This window comes from Chelonoidis abingdonii, chromosome 8 (assembly GCF_003597395.2).
Source record: "Chelonoidis abingdonii isolate Lonesome George chromosome 8, CheloAbing_2.0, whole genome shotgun sequence".
Classification (NCBI taxonomy): Eukaryota; Metazoa; Chordata; order Testudines; family Testudinidae; genus Chelonoidis; species Chelonoidis abingdonii.
In genome coordinates, this window is record NC_133776.1 from 25,845,735 (window position 1) to 25,868,447 (window position 22,713).

General features: G+C 40.2%; 1 protein-coding gene across 1 annotated transcript in view; it reads right to left on the reverse strand.

The window, feature by feature from the left end:
* MME (membrane metalloendopeptidase) overlaps positions 1-22,713 on the reverse strand; it is a 60,378-nt gene that overhangs the window by 31,887 nt on the left and 5,778 nt on the right. Inside the window, exons 4-12 of the mRNA XM_032787402.2 lie at positions 18,036-18,197; positions 16,797-16,877; positions 15,690-15,785; positions 15,462-15,580; positions 14,241-14,306; positions 9,743-9,877; positions 6,965-7,066; positions 2,762-2,898; positions 2,567-2,660 (exon numbers count right to left, since the gene is read on the reverse strand). Coding sequence (XP_032643293.1) covers positions 2,567-2,660; positions 2,762-2,898; positions 6,965-7,066; positions 9,743-9,877; positions 14,241-14,306; positions 15,462-15,580; positions 15,690-15,785; positions 16,797-16,877; positions 18,036-18,197 — 992 coding nt within the window. The remainder of the gene's footprint in view (positions 1-2,566; positions 2,661-2,761; positions 2,899-6,964; positions 7,067-9,742; positions 9,878-14,240; positions 14,307-15,461; positions 15,581-15,689; positions 15,786-16,796; positions 16,878-18,035; positions 18,198-22,713) is intronic.

Here is a 22,713-nt window from a genome sequence, read left to right on the forward strand (position 1 = left end):
GCTACAAAGGGGAGAGATAAGGAAGGTGTTACTGCACATCGCTGCCTCTGGTGCCTGGATTTGAACTGCAACCCCTTGCTCCACTAAGAACCACTGTGACCAGATAGCAGATTCACACCCAGAGGAGGATGGTAGAGCTTTCCACCACAGCCCTGCCAGCAGCTCCATAAGAGTGCCACTGGTGGCATCTGAGCAGGGGATCTCCCTAGTCAATGCCCCAGATACACAGGCTACACCACCTTTCCAGCGAGAGCCACACATTTTTGGGGCAGCCTTGACTGCTTGAAGGGAGGCTATTGGTATCTTGTACTATCAATGTACATGTTGCAAAGATTTTGTCATGATATTTCATTAATAATGATGCAGAGATGTTGATGTGATGGTGTGACATCATAACAAAATGATTACAATGTTAGAGAGTCACGCTGTGATTATCTGGTGGTTCCCTGTGAGGAAACAGTTATCTTTCTCTTCAAGATTGTAGATTGAGGACTTCATGTATTAAGAGCTCCATAATTCCTGCACCCTGCACTGAATTAATGATTGTGAAAAGGCAAACTGCTCATACTTCCTTTCACCCCAACAAATACATAAAGATTTAGGAGGAGAGGAAAGGTCTTCTGAAAATGTTATCAGTGGCACACAGTATAGAACTGTCTACAACAGGCTTCCCTGAAGACCTTGCATTGTTGCAGCTTTTCCATGACTCTTATGTGATTCAACACTGCCACTGACTAGAATAGAAAATTCCTCTATTTCTAATTTTGCTTCCTTTTTCACACACACACACAGACACACACATATACCCTACATCAGGGGAAATATGCATGTAATAAATACTGGTACAGTATGCTGGGGCTGATTCACTTTTAACCACAAAAAGCAGCAGACATAGCAAAAATAAATGCAAAAAAAATTACACTGTCATGTTATGGTAGAGATTTTATACCCCCAAATCAGGGGGTCAGCCAAGCTGTGCTCAGCACAAGTTCAATGGGAGACCATGAAAGTATCCTCAGTGCTGCTCAATCTTACACCAACTGCCCACAGACCAAAGGGGCCGGGGGTTGTGTCTGCAGCTGTTTCTCAGGTGCTCCCTTATACCTGGCCACACCCCACATACATGGGTTAGAATCCTCAGGAGAAATTACAGTGCTCTTTGTTGCTCAGGGATTCTCCTTCACCTGCAGAATCCTCAGGAAGCTGCTTTTAAGTCTGTTTTGCCTCACCAGCGTGGCACCATGAACTGGTGAATCTGGCCCTGGAAATCCAAAATTATGCTTCCTACAGCAGCGGAAACTCATCTGCTCTGCATGTGATTATCAATGGTGCTAAACTACAATGCATTAATATAGACTCATATGTGTAATGTGACCATTATGATTCCATTAGAAACCATACCACAAACTTTCATTACTGTATTGTGCATAAACTTTCAATTACAGTGATTACTAATTACTAAAACAGATTTTAACATTTAATTTCTGTTTTTAAATAATAAATAATAATAATAATAATAAAAGGAAGGTGCCAGAGCCTTTCTTTAAAGGAAATAACTGTATCCACAGTTGTACAGTCACTTCAATTCCAAGTGCTATGCGTCACCATACTAATGTGCATGCCATTTTCACTGCCTTTCCAAGTCTGTCAATAATAGATCTGCTGGAGGGGCAGCAACTATGATGGTGCAACCTAACAGTTTGGCCTCAGGGAACAGAAAGGAACTCCAGTGGGCTAGGGTCATAGTCCTGCCTTTGTAACAGATGGAGGCTTATTTGAATATGCAGTCTAGCAATCTGCCAGGCTTCTTCTGCTGAGATTCCAAAAAGTGGTGGCAACAGGTTTGATGGCCTTTTTGCTAGGCCCCTGGCATCTTCACCTGCGAATTTCAAGCATTCTGTGCTCCAGCTCCAGACCATGTGAAATTTCAAATCAACAACTGACCAAATGGTCTAACCTTCAGAGAAACATGCTAGGGGCGAATCAGGGGAAAGGATCTTAACGTGGTTATGTTAGGGAGGTAGATTAACTACAGTGATGGGAGAACCCCTCCTGTCACTGTGATGAGTGTTTACACTGATGTGCTACAGCATTTTAAGTGTAGACACAGTCAGTATGTGGCATCTTACAGGATTGTGCCATTAATGACAGCAATATTAGGCCCATAATGTTTGCTATGGGTCATAATACTGTAAGGTGCTCAAAAGCTTGAGCTTGCAGCAAGTCAATAGGAGTTGAGGAACCACAGTTATTTGCATTAAAATATTACTGTACTGCCATAAAACTGATCATGCATTCACTTGATTGACTCCAATTCAGAATAACACAGAGACAGATCTTACAATAACATCTTTCCAACCCACTTTCCAAGTATCAAGAATACATCACATAAATTATAAACACACTCCAGCAGGAGCATCAGCAAACATCTACAGCTTTATGTGTTGCAAAGTTCAAAATGTATTTAAAAATGTATATGGTGTAGCTGGCTCTCGGAAAACATTTATCTTTGGTGGGTGTTAAAAAGTCATATTTAAAATTTTAAAAGAGAGAGGAATTTCTGCACCTTACGAAAAGCATTCGTTGTGTCCTTGTAGTTACGGCTTAGACTGTTTACAAGATCCATTACGTATCGCCAAATCATGTAATTTTGAATGTCTCTGTGTAATAAAACAACAATAATAGGCTGGTGATGTTTCTAGGCTTTTGGAACTTACTGGCAATAAAATGCAAAGTTTAAAAACATACCTGACATACCTACCTGGAAGTATATTTATTAAGAATAGGCTTTAGTTTGGTTAAATATTCTGGAGCATAAACAACCACATCTTCTGCATTCTCAACATTAATTTTCACAGTTGACATTATATTATTTATGAATTCTGACCAGTTGAATTGCTGGAAAAAACATGCATTTTAAGGATAAGTAGTAAATAAGATATAAAACAATGTGAGTGTTACTCATTTCTTTTTGGGATTCAACTATGTTTGAGTGAAACAAATGTTTCAGCTAATCTTTAGTTTTTCTAATATTGACACTACTGTAACTGGAGCTATAATGGTAATACTTGATTTTGGAGGACCTGAAATTATATTACCCCAGGCTGACAATTAATGTGCAGGATATGGATTTTTTTTTTTAAAGTACAGTGATTTAAATGGTTATGGTACTGTAAATAAACCTGGAAAAGTGGAAATGATACTTTAGGCAGTTTCAGGGGCTCTTTTCTCTTCTAATTTCTAGTCAAAAGTTTTTAAAATAATAATTCACTGAGAACCTTATTTTCGTTTACTCTAAGGCCCCTCTTTACTGCTCTGGGAGTGTAATAGGGCCTTAGGATATATGATAATCTGGTCCTGAAACTTTCATGTGCATTAAGGGCCTGATACACAGCACAATGAAATCAATAAGATGTATTCCAGTGGGCTTTGGAATATACCCTGAATCCTTTTACTCTTGCTCCCCAGCCTGCAATATTTTCACTAAGATGAGATACTTGAAAAAGATCTGGTTGAAAGCAATACTGTTTGCAGTGTAAAGAGACAGTTAAATCTCAGACCAAAGTTAGTGCTTGTCTTTGGAGACCACATTATAATATCAGTAAATTAAACAATGCCTTTGTATTTATACTGAGAGTGTACAATGAGACCAATGCAGGCTACAATTAAAAAAAAGCCATTGTGAATGGCAGGTACACGCCTGCATAAAAGCAAACTGTTTGGACACATCTCTGGATGAGCACCCTAGAACATGGGCATCCCACATTCTGGCTTGTTCAAAATGTATCCTCTCAGAATTCCATGTCATTCACATGTGAACAAGGTACACAGTCTGAAACAGACCACATCTATGGCTTATGTGGGTGAGTTACACTCTAACATTAGAGTAAAGTGCCTTTTCTCCTCTTCTTCTGGCCTCCAACCCCAAATTCCTTTATGCTGCTGTTCATTATTACATGGTCTTCAGAGCTTGGGCCAACAGCTATCAACGCAATTTTCTATTAAGCAAATTCTAATTGAGTAATGCCTATGCAGTCTTCACAGTGTATTATTTTAAAATGTGAACATGTTAAATTTGAAACTGTGTGAAGGTATAAGGGATATCATTCCTCAGGGGTCAGAAGCCTGCAGCTGGCTGGCTGATTAGCCTCACCAGTTGCACCTGGGGAAAAAGAGCTGGCACTGAATTGGTTCATCCTCATAAAAAAAGGTAGCAGAAAATGGAGGGAGAAGTTAGCAGTACCTTCCAGAAAACTGATGGGCTAGTGGTTGTTTGCAATAGACTGTTGCTGGACCAATTGTGTTACTAAGGCTGTGAGGTAAGAGTCATGAAATTTTGGATTGATGAACTGACTGCTGCGAGGAGCAGACTGGGGGAAGGGACTACTCAGCCTGCACAGACACTGAGGGAAAAGTCTGTGAGGTTTTGTTTTCTTGGGTTAAGAAGGCTTGAAATAAAAATAACAACTAACTGTGTGGAAAACTGCTTCCCTGGATTCTATGAGAGACCAACAGACAGAATTACTCTAGGGAATGAGCTGGCTCAGCAAGAGCAAAACTTGGCCTGGTAGGAGGAAGGTGCTGTAAGATAGAGCATAAAGGATTGGGGGCCTGTAATTGCGAACAACCTTTGAATAAGACATATCATTGCTTGCCATTATGTTTTCTGTTTAATAGTACTTTGCTCAAGGAACTAGATGGATGAAAGTAGGCTGACCAGATGTCCTGTTTTTAAAGGGATAGTCCTGTTTTTTGGGACTTTTTCTTATATAGGTGCCTATTACCCACCACCCTCTGTCCTGTTTTTCACACTTGCCATCTGGTAACCCTAGATGAAAGGATTGGTAGAGGTTATAGAACCTTTCACTGAACACTGAATTTGTCTCACATACAGCCAGTAGTTATTAAAAATTGTTGACAGCCGGAGACCATTTTGTGGATTATGAGGAATGAGTTACTAGTCTCTCTATTATGTAGTGGGACAGTATTTGTAGTACAAACTCCATCAGCAACATGGCATCTTTGTTCATAGTTTCAACAAAGAACCAGGTCTGAGTAAAAATGGAGAATATATTTCTACAACCTATACATGCTCCCTCTAGGTCAGTACTGAAAAATGTTGGCAGAGTAATGGCCTTTTCCACAGACAATTATACTGACAGCACTGGAAAATGTGATACTTTTCATATGCATTACACTCCTATTGGCCTTATCCTATGTGGCTCTGAAGACTACATGCAAGATGCTTAACTCCTTCAACTACCAGAAACCTCAATGGAAGTTGCAGGATGAAAAAACAGAAAAACACATTGTAGGATGAAAATACAAAACCCTTCTCCATTCATCACTTTATCAAATGAGCTTCCAGTGTGAGTAGATGATATGGCAGTTTCCATTAGGAAAACCGTGAATATACATTGCTTTGTGTAGTTGTTCACATGATCTGTTAAAATCTCCATATTGGCCTGTAACTCCCTGTTCTGTTGTACTGGTATTCAAGACGAAGAGAGGGCTGCAGAGCCTCTGTGGGCCAATGTGAAGACTGAGGGGGTGCAAATTAGAGAAGATGGTTGGCGTTGGAGACAATAATTGAGCTACTCAGTATTTCCCCCCGTTCAGTTAAATCTGCTCTTTAAATAGTTGAGGAAAATTACTGTATCTAGGCCAAGCACACTTGTCCTTTGACACCTGAGGAAGTTTGTCACTCAAAATGGTCTGCCTCTTATTTTGAAAAGTGGTTTGGTCTTGATTTGTACCTTTTTGAGGCATTCTTGGACAGACTTTCAGGACAGAGGTGGCTGTTTATTTTTAATTCATGGGGAAATTAACAGGGTAGTAATATTTTTATGAGCAAACTAAATACATTCCTGATACCATGGTTTATGTATAGTAACTGTTTTACTGAGATCTGTGGGTGTATATGACTTGTATGAAATCAGAAGTATGATAAGCTTAGCTAGATTAAATAGGTTGGAAAATTTTAAGGTGATTGACAGTCTCTGAGATTAAGAAAGATATGTAACAGGCAGTGGCAGGAAGTGTATTTCAAAGTACAGTACTGGGCTGAAACACTCAATAATAATAATAATAATAATTAATAATACACTCCTGCCTATCATTCCAAGTTCTCTTCCACTGACTATTAGCTAAGACTGTATTTCCAGAAGTTGCAAGTTTCACCCTCCTGCCCTGCCAAGAGTAAATCAAATCCACAGAATTCGTTTTTAATGAGAATTTTCTCTCATCTTCTCTAACCTTTCTGTGGGGTGGGTGGGGGATGGCAGGGGCAAGGGCAGCCATAATTTGGCTCAGAATAATCTCTTTAGCTGTCAGATGTAGAGACATGTGGATAACTTTATTTTTCATGCTGCTGGCTGTTCTGAAAAATAAAAAAACAACTTACTTACTTTGGGTCAACAAAACATTTTGTTTAAGCTGTAATGGAACAATTCATCTTGATTTCTGGATTTTTTTTTTTTTTTTTTTTTTTTACTTTTTGTTTTGAAATGTCCTTCAATTTTTATTTTAAAAATGTAATTTTTGGATCATAAAAATGAAAGGTTTCATTTAGAAAATGTTGAAACAAAACCTTCTGTATTGGGGGTTTATTTTTTCAATTGAAACCATTTGGTGAATTCAACACATGCACAAAACATTTTGGTTTACCAAGTCTGCATTTTCTGGTTGTTTCTCCCCCTCTTATTCCGTCCCCGCCCCCCAAATTTGTGTTGAAAAATTTTGACCATCTCTAGTCAATGCTCTTCCAGCACCTCCTTGTTTTCAATTTAGTGGCATCAAATCAGCCAGTAATACCCTATCATCTTCAAGCACTTCATGTACACAGTTCAACTTTAAAATCTCAGTTCTAGATATAAAAGCTTTATTTCAAAAAGAATTCTAATATTACAGTTTCTTTTATCAGGCACTAATAGGACTTGAAAATATTGGGATATTAATCACTCACCTTATGATTGATCTCCAAAGAGAAGTTATTTTGGAGCTCTGTTAATGTCATTTTATTGTACAGCAGAACTGGATCGCTTCTGTCTTCAGGTTTAGTTGTGGCCTACACATGTTAATTACAGAAGAAGACTATATAAGCTGAGGAAATTTATAGCAATACCAGGAAAAAAGTGAAAATGATGAAAGAAATGAAGTTCTTACAGCTTGATACATGTCTACTGTATATGGGCAGTACATAATATTGCTCAATGTCTTGCAGGTACATGTTGTAGGCTTGAGTCAAAAGAGAGGACAAAATTACACTGACAAAACCTCTGTTAATACTATAGGTCTCCACTTTTAGGATTAGAGAGCCAATATGGCTGACTTTCCAAAAAGCTCTCTTGCTTTGCTAAAAGTCTTTCAACCCATAGGATATACTCCTACTCCTTTTCTCATGCACCATGGATATCCCCAGTTACGTTGCTTAAACAGCCATCTGGCACATGTTCTCTGGTCCTCAAAGATCCTCCCTTCATTCCTGGGTTTCCACCTGTCCTTTCCAATGTACAGCATCCGCCCCCAAGCCAGATCTTTCCGAAGGGTAGGAGAGAAGTAAGCACTTGCATGATGCAGCACTGAGCAGGGAAATACTTACTGCTCCTTGGGCTTTTTGCCCTGCGGGTGCCTTACTGCTGCTTCCCCGCTGTCTCCTCCCATTGCAGCTTGTCTGACTAGAGAGGGGGAGGAAGTATCATCTGGTGGCATATCGTCCTTGTGTCCCTTCTTACCTTGGCTCCCATGATGGTGAGTTGAGAATGCAAAACAATAAGGATCCAAGTGATTTCTCAAAAGAAGGTGGTCTATCCAAGGCAGAATCTCCTGCCTCTATTGGCACAGCCAATTCTGCTGGTGTAGGAGTAGCAAACTTTGGCCACTCCATTCATTTTTAACTTAGAAATTCTCTCCCCAGCTCCAGTCCTTTTTAAGACTTCCTTTAGATTTTTTTTTCATTCCCTCTTCCCTGTTCCATTATTCCTCACTCAGCTTCATCGTATATTTTTCTCTGCACTCCTTTTCCTACAGGCTTCTCTAAGCAGAATGCAGATTCCACATCCCTTACAACTCAAACTGGAGCTGAGCTTTCAAATTTAGGTCAAATGGGTTCAAAATTAGGCAACAGCAGCTTGCCCATCACTAAGCATGGCATTTGCCAATAGCAAGTGCTATAGAGAAGTGTCAGATGTGATTTCCTTTCTAACTTGCCATTTCAATCCCTCAAATCTTTATTCAATAAACTCCTTTTGGTCCAAAGTTTTTTCCATCTGTGGTCTCAGCCAAAGGTGACTTTCTCAAGAGTCTGAGGAAAATCAAAATAATCTGGTTTTGATATATGGAAAAGGGGAAATTACACTTCCTCCTTGACACACATGCCATTAGTCTGTTGGTGTGACTCAAATGGCTGAAGCTAGAAAATGCAAACCTGGATTGTTTTATAGTCCTCACTGAGGAAGTAAAAACAACTCAAGGGTAAAGAAAATCAGTCCAGAATCTTCCCAAGTTCTGGATGTTTTGAGGCCATATTTTTACATGTGAGTACTAGAATTTTCCATTTGTTTTTTTTCCCTGACACATTTAAATTCTGGCTTCCTGTGTTAGAGATACTATAGTTGAAGAAAACTCTTGGCTAAGAGTTTGGGACAGCTGACTAGGGGAGACTGAAAAGGTTGTGTGGGCCAAATATTACTCTATGTTGTATTCCAGGGACTAAAGCCAGTGCCCACTGCTCTAACTAGCCCCCCTCCCCCAAATCAAAGAGAAGGCTAGGAAGGAAAGACACCCCTAAAATGTCCCTCATAAAGTGCCTTTTTCTTAAGCAGATGGGATGTGAACCAAGTCTCTCCTGTCATTTTCCCACTCCCTACTGGAGCTATGGAAGGCTGAAGTAAACAATGTGCAGAAGGTCAGAATACTACTGCTTGGGAGGAGACAGCTAATGACAATATTTTCCCCTCTTTTTGTAATTGGACCTGAAGGTGCCTTGTGCCCTTTAATCTCCCATCTTGCGTACCAGCTCTGACCTTCTTCAGGATTGTTTGGCCTGGTGCACATCCCATTTACAGTCCACTGTATCTTATGGACACCATACTGCCGTATAAGGTAGTCTTAGGATTTGGAACCTAAAGTGTTGTATAGAGTTGCTGTGTTTAAATGGAAAACCTCTGTGTACATGAACTACTTCAAGTGATCTGAAGTAGGCTGGCGCATTACATGTGACATTCTCCACCTAATTTCCAGCTGCTTTATCAAATTAAAAGACAGCTAAAAATACACTCAACATTTTGCTAATATTACTTTCCAGACAAGCAATTGCTGTAGTTGCCATTAGGGTGTTATGGAATCCTAAATAGTAGGGAAGTGTTCAGCAGGATTGTGAATGGGAAGGAAGGTGGCCCATGAGACAATCTTTCAGGTTCTCACTGTGGAAAAGTCTGAGATTTCTGCTCTACTCTATACAGTTGGTATATCAGTTTAAGATTGTAAAATATTTTGGGATCCTTTGAAGATGAAGGCCATTATATAAATGTAACATGGGCTGCATTGTGTCCTGAATACAGGTTCCAGTTACATGGAGACCATGCATATTGATTTATCTCTGGGCAGAATATGGCTCCATATCCTCTTAGTGTTCACATAAAAGTAACTTCATAATGTTCTTTCTAAAGTGTTCCTACTGCTTATCTCTTTTAACCTACAATAAAGTCAGTTATGTAAAACCCACAAAGAAAAGTTTCCTTACATTGGCAATCTCTATCTCCAGATCCATAACTCTTTCCATTTCTTTAGAAATCTGGCTTTCATTGATGGTGAGATTTTTTTCTTGGAGAATTAGCTTAGCCACAGAAATCATGAAAGACACATAGGCTGAACATGCCTGCAAAAAAGAATCAAACAATTTCAAGACAAACCTCTTCAAAGTACCGTGTATCAGACATATCTTAGTCTAACTTTTGATTTTTGTGAATTATTGTTCTTGGCACTTCTTAGCTACATTTCTAAAGAACAAAATATAGTACTACATTCTGAAATGCTGCATTATAACGTGGAAATTAACTTTAAAATTTCATCATGGCAAATTGCTATATGGTTGCAGCACTAATCAAGGCTAAACATTGCAAACTGTTGTGCCATGCACTCATTATTTAAAATTAAGATGTTTCCTACTCCATACTTAAATCCCACCCCTCGTGTTTGTCTGGGAATTACCCTAAATTTCCTAATCATTTTACTTAAATTATAATTTCTGAAAATAGTGCCTCCAGGCAGCAGAAGCAGAGACATTAAATGAGGGAAATGCTGATGGGATAGTGCTGAATCAGCATTTGGGAAACATCACTCCCAGAAAAAATGATTCTTTTTTAGTCAAGTAACTACTATATCTTTCTTGTGAGTCTATAGGAACCTCTGTGCTGGGCAGTTTCCTCAGTCTACAGCGATACGTACTTTCTATCAGAACATCCTGAGGTCTCACTAATGGCCGTGCACTCCTTGGGCCATCAAAGGCTAGGGAAAAAATGTTCTGTATATAGCTTTTTATAAATTGTGTTGGCTAAATAGTCTGTACCAAGGACATTTCTGCAGCTCCTGTAGAATTTAACAGACAATAACCTTTCTATAGGCTTTCAGATCATCCTATTCAATCTAATGAAAAATAATATCCCAGCTATGGATATCTATAAGGTGGTTCACATATAGTACGGATATAATTGTATAAGATTGAACTTCTATAGAACACTCTTGGTGTCATCTGTTCAATTCTATCGGACTTTTCCATAAAGGAAAGTAGGGCAGGAATTTCATTACAATGCCTCTTTATAATTCCCATTCATTTTGCTTTACCTTCTCCCTGATAGGATTCCTGCTTTCAACATGCTCCCTTAATGTAAATATAAATAAATTAAACTAAATAGAAAAACAATATATTTTTTTAAACTATATGTGCATTTAAGGAACTATATTGGGATGTTCTGACGTCTGCTCACAAGCTGACAGAATGTGTCCGGAAATGAGACATTCAGATGGACATTTTAGTGACTACCACCAATGCCATTCATCTGCAGTTAGCCTCTCGGATGTGTGTTAAAAGGCAGTGCTGGTTACAGTCTGTATAGACTCAGGGCTTCAACCTGATGCACTGGGCACCTCCTGAAAATGATGTTGATTTCCTTGGGACTCTGTGGGTCACTGCACCTCACAGGTTTGGGCCCTCAGTGGTACTTTTCATGAGTTAGAAAAGAACACTTTAACAGGGAGGAAATGGCATGAAGTTCCTGGCAGCTAAAAGGACAATTGTACCACGGGGCGTGCTCGTCAAGCCCAGAAACACCATTTACGAGTACACAGCTATGTACACAAATCTTAAGCTTTTTATGGGCCTATTCCAAAGCTCACTGAAGTTAATGGCAGTCCTTTAATTGCTTTCAATGAACTGTGGATCAGGCCTAACCTGGAGACCATTGTTCCTAGGTGCCATGCAATCAGAACAGCCAAGAGGATAATTCAGCTGATCTCTAGCTACAGTTGTAAATAGGTGCTGATATACTGCAATCTTAAACGGCATTCAGGGTTAAATAACTGTCAGCAGTAGCGTGACATGGTTTCTGAGGTACCATTAGTTTAAAAAAAAAACCCTCATACAGATTCCACATGTAGTTTCAGGGTGAGAAACACTCCTGATAAAAGCTGAAAATGCTTAGGTTAAAGAACAGGAGATGGACCATCTGTCTGTTCGCCACATACAGCTCAAGGATAAAAGCAGAATGACACAACGAGAACCAGAGCCAAGAAAAGGCTGCTGGCAGAGTGCAGGTGGCTACTCTGTTGGGAAGAGACTTTTCTCATTCCCTTGAAGTCTTCGGGATGGTGGGAATATTTAGAATCTGCCTGCCTAGTGCTTACTCTTGGCATTGCTAAGAGGTTGTGTTTTTTGTTTGTTTGTTGGTTGGTTCGTTTTTGGTTTGATTTTTGGGTGCTCCTCCCCCAAACATTTGTCCATACTTTCTTCATTATTTAGTGGTGGAATGTTTGAGGTTTTGATGGTAACTAATCTTTCAGGTCACAATGTAACACCATCTAATTTGTTCACTAAATTCTGTATCAAAACAAATACTAAAACCAAGTATCTTGCCTTTAGAAGTCCCAACAAATAGCTATTGTTACTGCCCAGATACATCCTTAAGGTGGATGGAATTTGGATTAAAATTTGAATGGGATGCCAGCACTTCATGTTAAACGTTGCACAGATTTGTAAATCTGAGAACTCAGTGGCGTGATTCTCCTCTCTCTTAAGCTTGTGTAAATCACAGTCTGCTCCACTGAAGTCATTAGTGCTATACTTTGTAAAAACTATTGTAAGATCAAAATCAGGTCCACAGTCAGACCAAATGAAAATACCAGCAAGAATCACAGTTCACACAATTTATATAATTTCCTCATGACCTACTTTCTGTTAGGCTGTAAGCTCTTTGGGGCAGGGACTATCTTTTTGTTCTGTGTTTGTACAGCACCTAGCACAGTGGGGTACTTGTCTGTGACAGGGGCTCCTAGGAACTATGGTAATATGAATAATTAGTCATTATCTTTATTAGTAAGTAAACTCTAACTAAACATACAAAGTATAAATTGTAACATTAAGTATCATATGTTAGCAAAAATCAACAAAACACAGTCATGCATTTCCCACCACTTCTGCCTTTAATTATATGATGGGAAAACTGGATAATTAAAGGCACAGTTTTAGCACTTAGATGACTTCAGTAAATATATTCATTTAACCCCTTGGGGATTAAAGTGAACCCATTGTTGGCAATGGGGGAATATACAATTCTAGTATCAAAGAGTTAATGAAAATATGCATGGATGGTACTTAAATATGAATTAAAGAAGATCAGCTAGAACTATAAACAGCTTTAGTAATTCTAATAGCATGATGTGATGTAGGTGCTAGGCTCTTTGCTTACCTTCAAGATTGAGATACATTTAGACCTTTTCTGCTAAACCATGCAATACAATAGTTCTGACTGGAGGCTCCTTTTTGACTGTAGGCTTCCTATTCTCTTTGTCCCATTAAACATACCAGTGACAACTAATATTTAACAATTTTTTTTAAAATGATCGAATCATAGAAGCTAACATCAGCCATAGAATATCAGGGTTGGAAGGGACCTCAGGAGGTTTCTAGTCCAACCCCCTGCTCAAAGCAGGACCCCACACAGATATTTGACCCAGATACCTAAATGCCCCCCCCAGACTGAACTCACAACCCTGGGTTTAACAAGCCAATGCTCAAACCACTGAGCTATCCCTCCCCAAATATCATTGCCATTCTTAATCTTGTTTTCAAAAGTCAATGAATCCACTAACTCCAACTCTGGTCTACAAGCTCCCAGGACAAGAACCTCAAGAAGATGGCAGCAAATCTGTAAAGCCTGGCCTCCACTGACACTCTAGACTCTTTCCAGTCTGGCTTCATCCAATATGTACAGAAGTGGCCTTGGCTGAACTGATGAGACAACTTCCTCATGATGATGGAACACCAGGGCTGAGACCAAAGCTTCCATATTAAATGCTTTTAACACTGCAGTTTGAACTATCCTGGCTTGTTTTTTGTGTCCATTTTGGGAAACGGCTGCTGCTCTGTGAGAGTTTCAACTTGCATGCTCACACAAGGCTCAGCCTCATCATTGCTCTTCTTTGACATCTATGTGCAGCCACTAGGGATGACCATGAGGCAACATGAGCTATGTGCATCCTTCTCATCCAGCACAGAATATTCCCACTATCTCAGTGCATATGTAGAACTTGATTTTGGACAGAGAACAGCTGGCTCAGAGTGCACCCAGGAAAACTGAACCAAGTCCCTACCTTTACTGAATCATATTCACAGCAGCACCTCAGCTCTACAGGCTCTTGTCCCCTTCCACTACTCTCATTTGTATCTCACTGCCTTCTCACTTGCTACTCATTCATATTCAATGTTTCCTTTTCCTGTACCTGATTTTTGTGCCTTTCTTCATGTTCCTTCCTCCCTCTTCTCTCTGCTAAGCACACTCTCCTCGCTATCAAATCAATCTCTTCTTAAAACTTGTTATACCCATGAACCTCTCCATTCCCCCCACCAGTGAGGTTTCCATGGCAGTTAGATTGCAGGCTCTTTGGGCCAGGGACGGTTCTCCTTTCAGTATTGCCTGTGCACATGGGGAGAGAATGTGCACCCCTACCTGTTAGCCATGGCTTACCTCCTTATATGCTCCAGTACATTCATAGTAGTCACGAGAAGGCAGACCAAGCCCAGGTTGATCAATCTACAAAAACAATTTAAAAAAACAGCTTACAGACAAAATAGTCCCACCCTGTAGCAAACCAAAATTTTGGAAATGATGAAAGTATTGCTCTGATTTCATTCTTGCCTTAACACTGCAAATCCACAGGCTGACTGAGGTGGAATGCGCGTGCGCTCTCTCTTCCTACCTTCCTCTTCCCCCACCCCTCTTCTTTTTCCTTCCTATTACTGGAAAACTTTACATCAAGACTGAATGCATCCCTAAGAGCCATGCTGTAATTCAAACACAGACATTGGACTTGAGGAGGGATTAATACAGGGAAGTCTTCTAGCCTGTGTCCTGCATGGTGTCAGATTAGATAATCACAGTGGAACCTTCTGGCCTTAACATATATGAATCATCTCCTCTTAGCTCTTTTCCTCTGCTGCCCTGTGAACAATACAGTCCATTGTGGCATTGTCTTCAGAGGTAAGCAGACAACGCAACTGGTGGCAAGGAATACACAGACAAATCTACCGGTGGGCACCATAGCTCTTGCATACTCGATATAATATGTAAAACAGACTAGATTCACCATTGCTAAGGACTGCATGAGAAAGCTGGGTTGGAGATGGATTCACTAGTGCACTTCCCCAGATATTCTGCTATGGGAGACTATTTTAAATTATGGCCAGAGTAGGCTGCACAGCAGCTGCCTGGAAAATGCGCTATTTAATCAACAAATAGACTGGTCACTCTGGCCACATCCCTTTCAGAGCTCTGCTCAGCAGATCCTGCAGTGGAGTAAGGGGTGTAACTGTCTTGTACACCTGCAACTCCCTTCTTGGCGGGTTTTCTGCCTTAGGGTCTTGGAATCCTGAGTTATGCTGGCTGAGCATAGTCCAGCGAGTATAAGAAAATATGCTGCATGCATACTGTTTTCATACATATACAGATATTTGTCACAGTCCTATTAAGTGTAATTAAAAACCCTCAGTAACTGCGATTCTCTGTACCAGACTGATCAAAGCTTTAAATACATAGGGTACAAACATTCATGAAATTTGCTATTGCTTAACTGCCAAAATTCAAATCATTAAATTTTTCCTTCTGACTTCTTATAGCTAATATTTATAAAATAGAGTGAAATGTGTATGGCTCAGGATTATTTAGACAATGCCATTCTAGCAGACTTACATGAATGATATGCGCTGTGGAGTTCTTATCATCTGTGCCAACAAAAAAATTAATAAGGACCCTTTTCCCATATTGTGAATTCAGTTGTGCAATAGCTGTTTCAGCTGTCCAACTGGCACCTAAGGAAATTATAGATGCATTTAGTCTCAGTATTTTTGGAAAATAAAGAAAAAATACAATCATTTAGAGATTTTTGACAGAAAAATAAACAGACAAAAGTTGTCCTACCATATGCAGAGTCCCAGTTATCTGTTGCTACAGGCCATTCAGACACCCGTGGCAATATATTGATCAAAGGTTTTCCACCTCTACTATCAATAATAGCTTTTGGAAACAAGAAAATTAATACAGTATGAGTTATATGCCCAGATATTTTAAAACATCCAAATACTATATTGACTTGTATAAAAGGTTCTCCATATTCCAGGATTCTGTAGCTGAAAAACTTTCCCACAGAACACACTCACCAGCAGCACCGCAGATTTGTGCTCCAGAATCTGAGATTTCTTTTTTAAAAAATTCTCTCATGGATGAAAAACAAACCAACTAAATTTAAAAAACTTTAAAATGTGAGCCAGTGTAAACTGAAGTACAGTCTGCTGCAATCACCTTCAAACAAGCTCTGAAACTTTTCAGAGTTATAACGTTTCACTCTGACACCTAACAATGATAATTCAAAGGGCTACATTGTTAGCTATTTTACTGCTGATCATTTTAGTAGAAACATCTGGCTAACATTATTATCCCTAAAATCCAAAACCGTCTCCCTATGCCTTTCCTGATGTCAGAAGTCCCAAATGACTGCTACCCAGCACTCAATCTCCATCTTACCCCTCAAGAATTTCTACAGTGCAGTTCTAAGTTGCTGAGAAAAGGCAGCAGCACAGAGAATACTGAAAATGCATGGGAAGAGTAATCTAAACTGATACCAAAATTAATAACATGGGCTACTGTACTGATATTGATATTTAATTAAATAAAAAATCTACATAAGAACAGCCATAGTGGGTCAGACCAAAGGTCCATCTAGCCCAATATCCTGTCTTCCGACAGTGGCCAATGCTAGGTGCCCCAGGGAGAATGAACAGAACAGGTAATCATCAAGTGATCCATCCCCTGTCGCCCATTCCCAACTTCTGGCAAACAGAGTCTAGGGACACTTAATTTAGTTTACATGAAGTTGGGTCAGAATTTCCAGTTTGCCTCCCGAGATGGCTCCAGAAGCTGGGGGGGTCTTGTAATATTTAGGTATAGCTGCCATGCACTGTGCAGTATATGGATTATGCCCATATTTATGTAGCAGTCTTATGTACAGTAATTTGTAGAGAAACTTACTTTCATTTATACATGATCTGTACAGAGTTTTTGCTTTCTGCACTGCCACTATGTCATTGCTGTTGTCCCTGTCAAGGACATCTGAAACAAAGAACACATATATGGACAAATATTACAGCATCTCATCTGCAGTGGGAGGAGCCTGGAGAAAAACATGATGGAAACCAACTGGGAGCACAAGTATGGGGGATCAATAACTCTTTGGCATGCTCCCTGTTCATAGCAAATCCCATAGAAGCCCCTCCACTCCAAGTCTGAGAGGACAGGGCCTTGGAGGTGGCATGGCCAGGTGAGGAGTGGTGAGACTCTTGAGACAGCTACTCTCCATGGTATCACCTCTAGTCTACAGAAGTTTCCCAATAATGTTTGCCAGGTAAACCTTCTATGGAGTCCCCCTCTGTAGAATGAAAATTCCCTGACCTGGGCAGGAGAGTTTGCAGATGGTGGGGAAGCTCTGTGAGTAGAGGGAGCTGTGTTGCCATGCAAGAGATAAAGCCTAGGAAATAGTACAAGAATATTGGGTTTCCTTGCAAAGGCCTATTACCACCAGGGATGCTCTGAGTTTTGCAGGTTGTGTCCCCAAAATATCTGCTGGGGGTAGCTGGGAAGTGTGCTAGCTTCCCACCCCCTGGAATGGAATGATTAGAAGAATACCCTATGTGTGGAAACTCAAGGGAGGGATTATATAGGCCACAATCCTGAATTTGGTCTTAATACCTTGTGACATCTTGATATGCCTTGACCTTAACATTTAGAAAGGGGTCAGCCTGTTTGGCTGCAGCTGAAGGATTACTAACATGCAGAATGTAAAGTTGGCACAGAGCAATTTCCAGCATGTGGAGCAGTGCTCCAAGGGCTCGCACAGAGGGAAATTCCTTTCTTCCCCTCACCTGGAACAGCTGTCATTTATAGGTCATGAGGGTAATGAATTGGGTTTCAGCTGTTGTAATAGGCGGATAAGTGCACAGAATTCAGTCCTCACAGAGGTCAGTTCTGGACAAGTCTGCTTCAGTGGTCAGCTATTATTTTTCAGAAACAGCATAACCACCAAAGCTCAAATTACTAGCCAAGCAAATAGTCTGGCTTGACTTATGCTGAACTGAATACAGAAGAATCTTGACTATTCTATTATGTATAAACCTCTATTAGATAACGTGTTTTTGTTCTGATTACACATAAGCCAAAGAGGAAACTTTTTATATGGTTCAGCTTTCTAGTACATGGACAAACTCCACTGACCTTTCAAAACAACTTCTAGTTCATCTCTTAAAATGTCAAAGTTGCTATAACGGGAGCTGGTCTCGGGAATGACCTTCTTCTTTAACCATCCTCCACAGGCATATTGGTAAAAATCTTTACAAGGTTCTGCAGTAGTGTCCATATTCTCAATGATTCGGGCTGCTGTAATATGAGACAGATCGACATGTAGAAACCTTAGAGAAAATAAATAAATCTGGATTCTGAGGCGGAAAGAGACTAATATAATTCCTGAATTTAGGATATCCTGGCTTCCCCCCTCCCTGTCCAAAACACCTACACAATCTTTTTAAGTTAAGTTAAAAGATATTTTTTCTAAACTAGCCAGTTTAATATTGATATTAAGAAATTTTAATATCTTTAAAGCCCTGTATAGGCGAGGATGAAGTCATCCTCATGACAGCCCTGCAAGCTGGGTGGGTATTATCTCCATGTTACTAATGGGAACACTGAAACAGTAAGGTCAAGTAACTTACACAAGGCAGAGTCAGTGTGAGACCCAGGATTAGAATTTAGAATTACCTGACTCCCAACCCTGTGCTCATTCTTCCAGACCACACCACCTTTCTAATTCATACTATAATATGATAAATACTAAATTGATATCTGATTGTTCACTGAAACCTCTTCGTCCTCACAGGGCAGTAGAGCTGGACCCACATATAGTGGTGAGTAAGCAGCCTTAAAGCAAAACTCTAGTGATTTGTTTGTTATCTAAAAGGTATTTTAAAAAAAAAACAAAAAACAAACAATTTTGTGCATATTTCTACTCAGTATGCATTTAAAAATGTCAAAGCATCTTTTAAAAATCCTAGTTGCTTATTTAGGATCAATATTTACTGGGCCAAATGCTGAAGTACTTTCTTAATTTAATCCTCACTCAGGTAAATCTGCCATTGATGTTAATGTGCCTAGATGTGGAGCTGCTACTACTACTAAACATTCCACAAAATGCAACACGTACAATCATTATTTTTTTTTTTTTTAGTTACCGGGATTTTTTTCTAACTGTATTTGGCATCATAAAATTTTCAAGATAACCAGTCACGGAGTCATCATTTGTTTTTTAATTATATACAAGGTACGTATGTTTCCTTTACTCATTTACACTTCTTTGTAATAAAATGTGGCTAGAATAGCATTTAAATTACACAGAGAGGGAGACATTTTCAGAGGAGATTGGAGTCTGGTGAATGAAGGAAACTAGGGATTGGAAGTGAGTGTTAGGAGTTAAGTCTCCTAGAAAGGGTAGTGCTCAGTCTACAGAATTAAAATTATATTTTGGCGGAGTTGGAGATTTGAGGGCCTGCTTGTGCACAGATTCCTACCATTTGAGCTAAAAGAATAACCATTAAGTGAAAGCAATGATAAGCTGTTAGCCTCTATGTAAACTAGCCACCAGAGCAGGACAGTTTTCAAGCACACTTCACTTGCAGTAGTGGTAGTTTGGCTCCTGGGAGCCTTTCTAGAAGGAATGAAAGACAGAGCCTGCAGCAGAAGAAATCAAGCACAGGGCTGTCAGCAGAAGGAAAAGACCTCTGGGATTTTAAGTAGAGATGAAGATTTAAGGTTCTGGAATAAAGATTAAGTCAGTGTGTGTTGAAAATGTGTGGAAAAGAAGACAAATAGATGCTTGAAGCAAAAGAGACAAAACCCTGTAAATGAAAAGTCAAAGCACGTCACCAAGAAATTCTAAAAAGTTAGTTACCAAAACACATCATTACTCTATTCCTGTATTGTAGTAAATAAAGTTTAAAAATTGTGTACCACTAGCATTGTATACATAGTGTGGTCTGCTGCCAATTTTTTTTTTTAAAACCCTATTTTTGTATATTTCTTCACATGAGGCAAACTGTACACTCACAATGGAGAGAATGTTAAATTACTTCTATTGCATTTTTTTGGATAAACAATATGCTCTGAAAATCCTATGGGGAGTCACTGCAGCTTGAATGATGAATTTGTGTCTCAGTTAAATTTGAACTTTATCACTTTCCCCAAAGCACTACTGATCTTGTTTTCCTTTATTTGTCCATGCTGCAGCTCTTGGTTTTATTGGGCCTGCTCCTGCTTTCATTGAGATCAGTAGCTAAACTTCTATTAACTACAGTAAGAGCAGACTCACAGAGCTCAATCAATTGGCATCTATAATGCAAGACCTTCATTTTCAGGGGCTTGTACATATTGCAAAGTTTTTGAAAATGAACACACAAAACTGTCCCAGTACATCGTTCATACCTGTAAGTTCAAGGCTTTACCAGTTTATTTAATTTCTATCCCTAATAAAATTGTCCTGATTCAATTTCTTTTGGGACCTCTGTATAATTTCCTTGGGTTAGTAATCTGATCACATACTTTCCATGTGTGAACCGCTGCCATAGTACTACTGAAAGTAACCTGAGCAGCTTATCCTATTTGGCCTTGATACCAAAGTCCAAACAGATATTCAATGGACTCCAACTATTGATTTAAATACTGAACTCAGAATCACAGTTTATCACAGTGGAAACATTAATAATACATGGTAACTAATATAGATGGACCACTATTTCTCTGGTTTAAGGGATTTTTTTTATTATACCAGTCTTTCGCAACAGAGTGAATTTTATCGTGTCATTAAATCACTTCATAACGGTGCAAAACTCATGAAAACCACTATATTACCAAATCTTTTGAACTGCTGGGTGCCTTGAACTCCCACCAACTAGCTATTATAGAACACTGGCTTAGGGCTGGAGATTGGAGACCCCATTTGCAGTAGGGAGCATTTAAACCTAGGAGTAGTCGTGTGGGTGAATGAGTATGTGCTCACAGACATGAACAAGGACTCCACAATCTGGCCCTTAGGTCATGTGCCATATTTATAGGTACATAAAATAGGCCACAGGACTTCCCTGGAAGAAGAAGAAGAATGCAGAATACATGATGGGTTATACGGTTTAAGAGTTTTATGGGTGCTTGTTTGGAATGAGCTGTGTTATTCACAAGGCTTATCTCAAATTCAGACTAATAATTTTATCTATGATTATTTATTCACATAGAGCATTGTAGCAGGGTGGATCCCTGCTCCGGCCCTGAAGGGGTGAAAAACAGCCCAGGGAAGGGGCCGGGGCTGGAGAAAGCAGCCTTTTAGGCTGGGCTGATTGGGGAAGTGGCTGCAGCTGGGGCCACGCCCCAAACTGAGCGGCGGGGCCTAATAAGAAGGCCAGGGAAGCCAAGGGCAGACAGTCTTCCTCTGCCTGCAGAGAGAGAAGGGCCTGGCTGCTGAAAACCAGAGCAGGTACCTAGGGTAAAGCAGTGCTGGGGAAAGGCAGAGGAGCTGGGGAGCTCCTGCCTGGAAAGCCCCAGGCTGTGGCCTAGAATTAGGCCAGGAGGTACTGGGGTTGTAGGGTGCAACCCAGGGGTAGGCCAAGGCAGCAGGTCCAAACTCCTTTGCTGATGATGAGTGGCTGATACTGCAGTCTGCCCCAGGGTGTGGGGCTAGACAATGACTGGCAGTAGCCAAGACACTGAAGCAAAGTGGAGATAGAGGGTGGGAGGGTTTCCAGGGAGGGGAAACCCCTAAGAGAAAGGGGTTACTGCTGGGGGGGGCAGAACCCCATGTAAAAGGGGTACTGGGGTCCAGGGAGGGACACAGGGCAGTAGCAGAAGGCGGATCACTGGCCTGCAGAGGGCATTCCAGCTGCAAGTTTGAGCTAATTCCCGAAGTGACCAGCAGGAGGCGCCGCAGGGGTGAGTCATGCTGGGTTACAAGCATATAGAACATTCTCTGGGTCTCTGCCCAAAGGAATTTACAGTCTAACTCTCACAAACATGATATATGGACAACAGTTCAAAGATGAGTAGATGCAGAGGACTGTATTTTTGTAACCCAATGAAAACCAAGTAAAGGCGAGACTGTGGCTGTAAGCCGCTGGACTGAGTTGGTGATGTCTCCCAGTGACATTGGAGTCAGTGGCAAAACTCTCATTGACTTCAGCTGGATCAGTATTTCACTTGTGCATGAGGCAATACAATGTTTCCTGAAGCACTGGGTGAGTGCCCACAGCAAAGGCATCTGCTACTACTATAGTGCAGTATGTGCTTCCCTCTTTCCTGTGGCAGCCAATGATGAAAGAATGATGAAATTCTGTTGCTCCTCTTAGCAGTATAGTCCCCCAGTCCTTTTACTCTAAAGGGCCAATGACTGGCTGTGCTTAGAGAAGTTAAGTGGGGTACAAGGTTCCTTGCTTCCTCTTCACCTTAGCCTCTTTCGTATGCCCATGCAGGGCAGTGCACAATTTAAACGATGGAGGATGAAATCTGGAAGATCTAGGGTAAAATCCTGCCCCACTGGAATCAATAGGAGTTTTGTGATCAACTTCAATGGGGCCAGGATTTCACCCATAAAAGATAAATCACTACCCTGCTAGAGAGCTTGAAGGCTTGATCCTGATCTCAGCCATGCAGAGAAGCTGGTTTTTACAAGACAGTCAACAATGAAGGCCTGTGTCTTGAGATTGGGATTGAGGTTTTAATATGCTTTAAAAAAGTGAACCATTGTTGCTATATTTCATGAATTAAAAGTATGATATACAATTAAATCAATTAATTTTACCAAACATTTTAATTAAACTTAAATAAAACTGATATTATAAAACTCCCACAAAAGTATCTACTA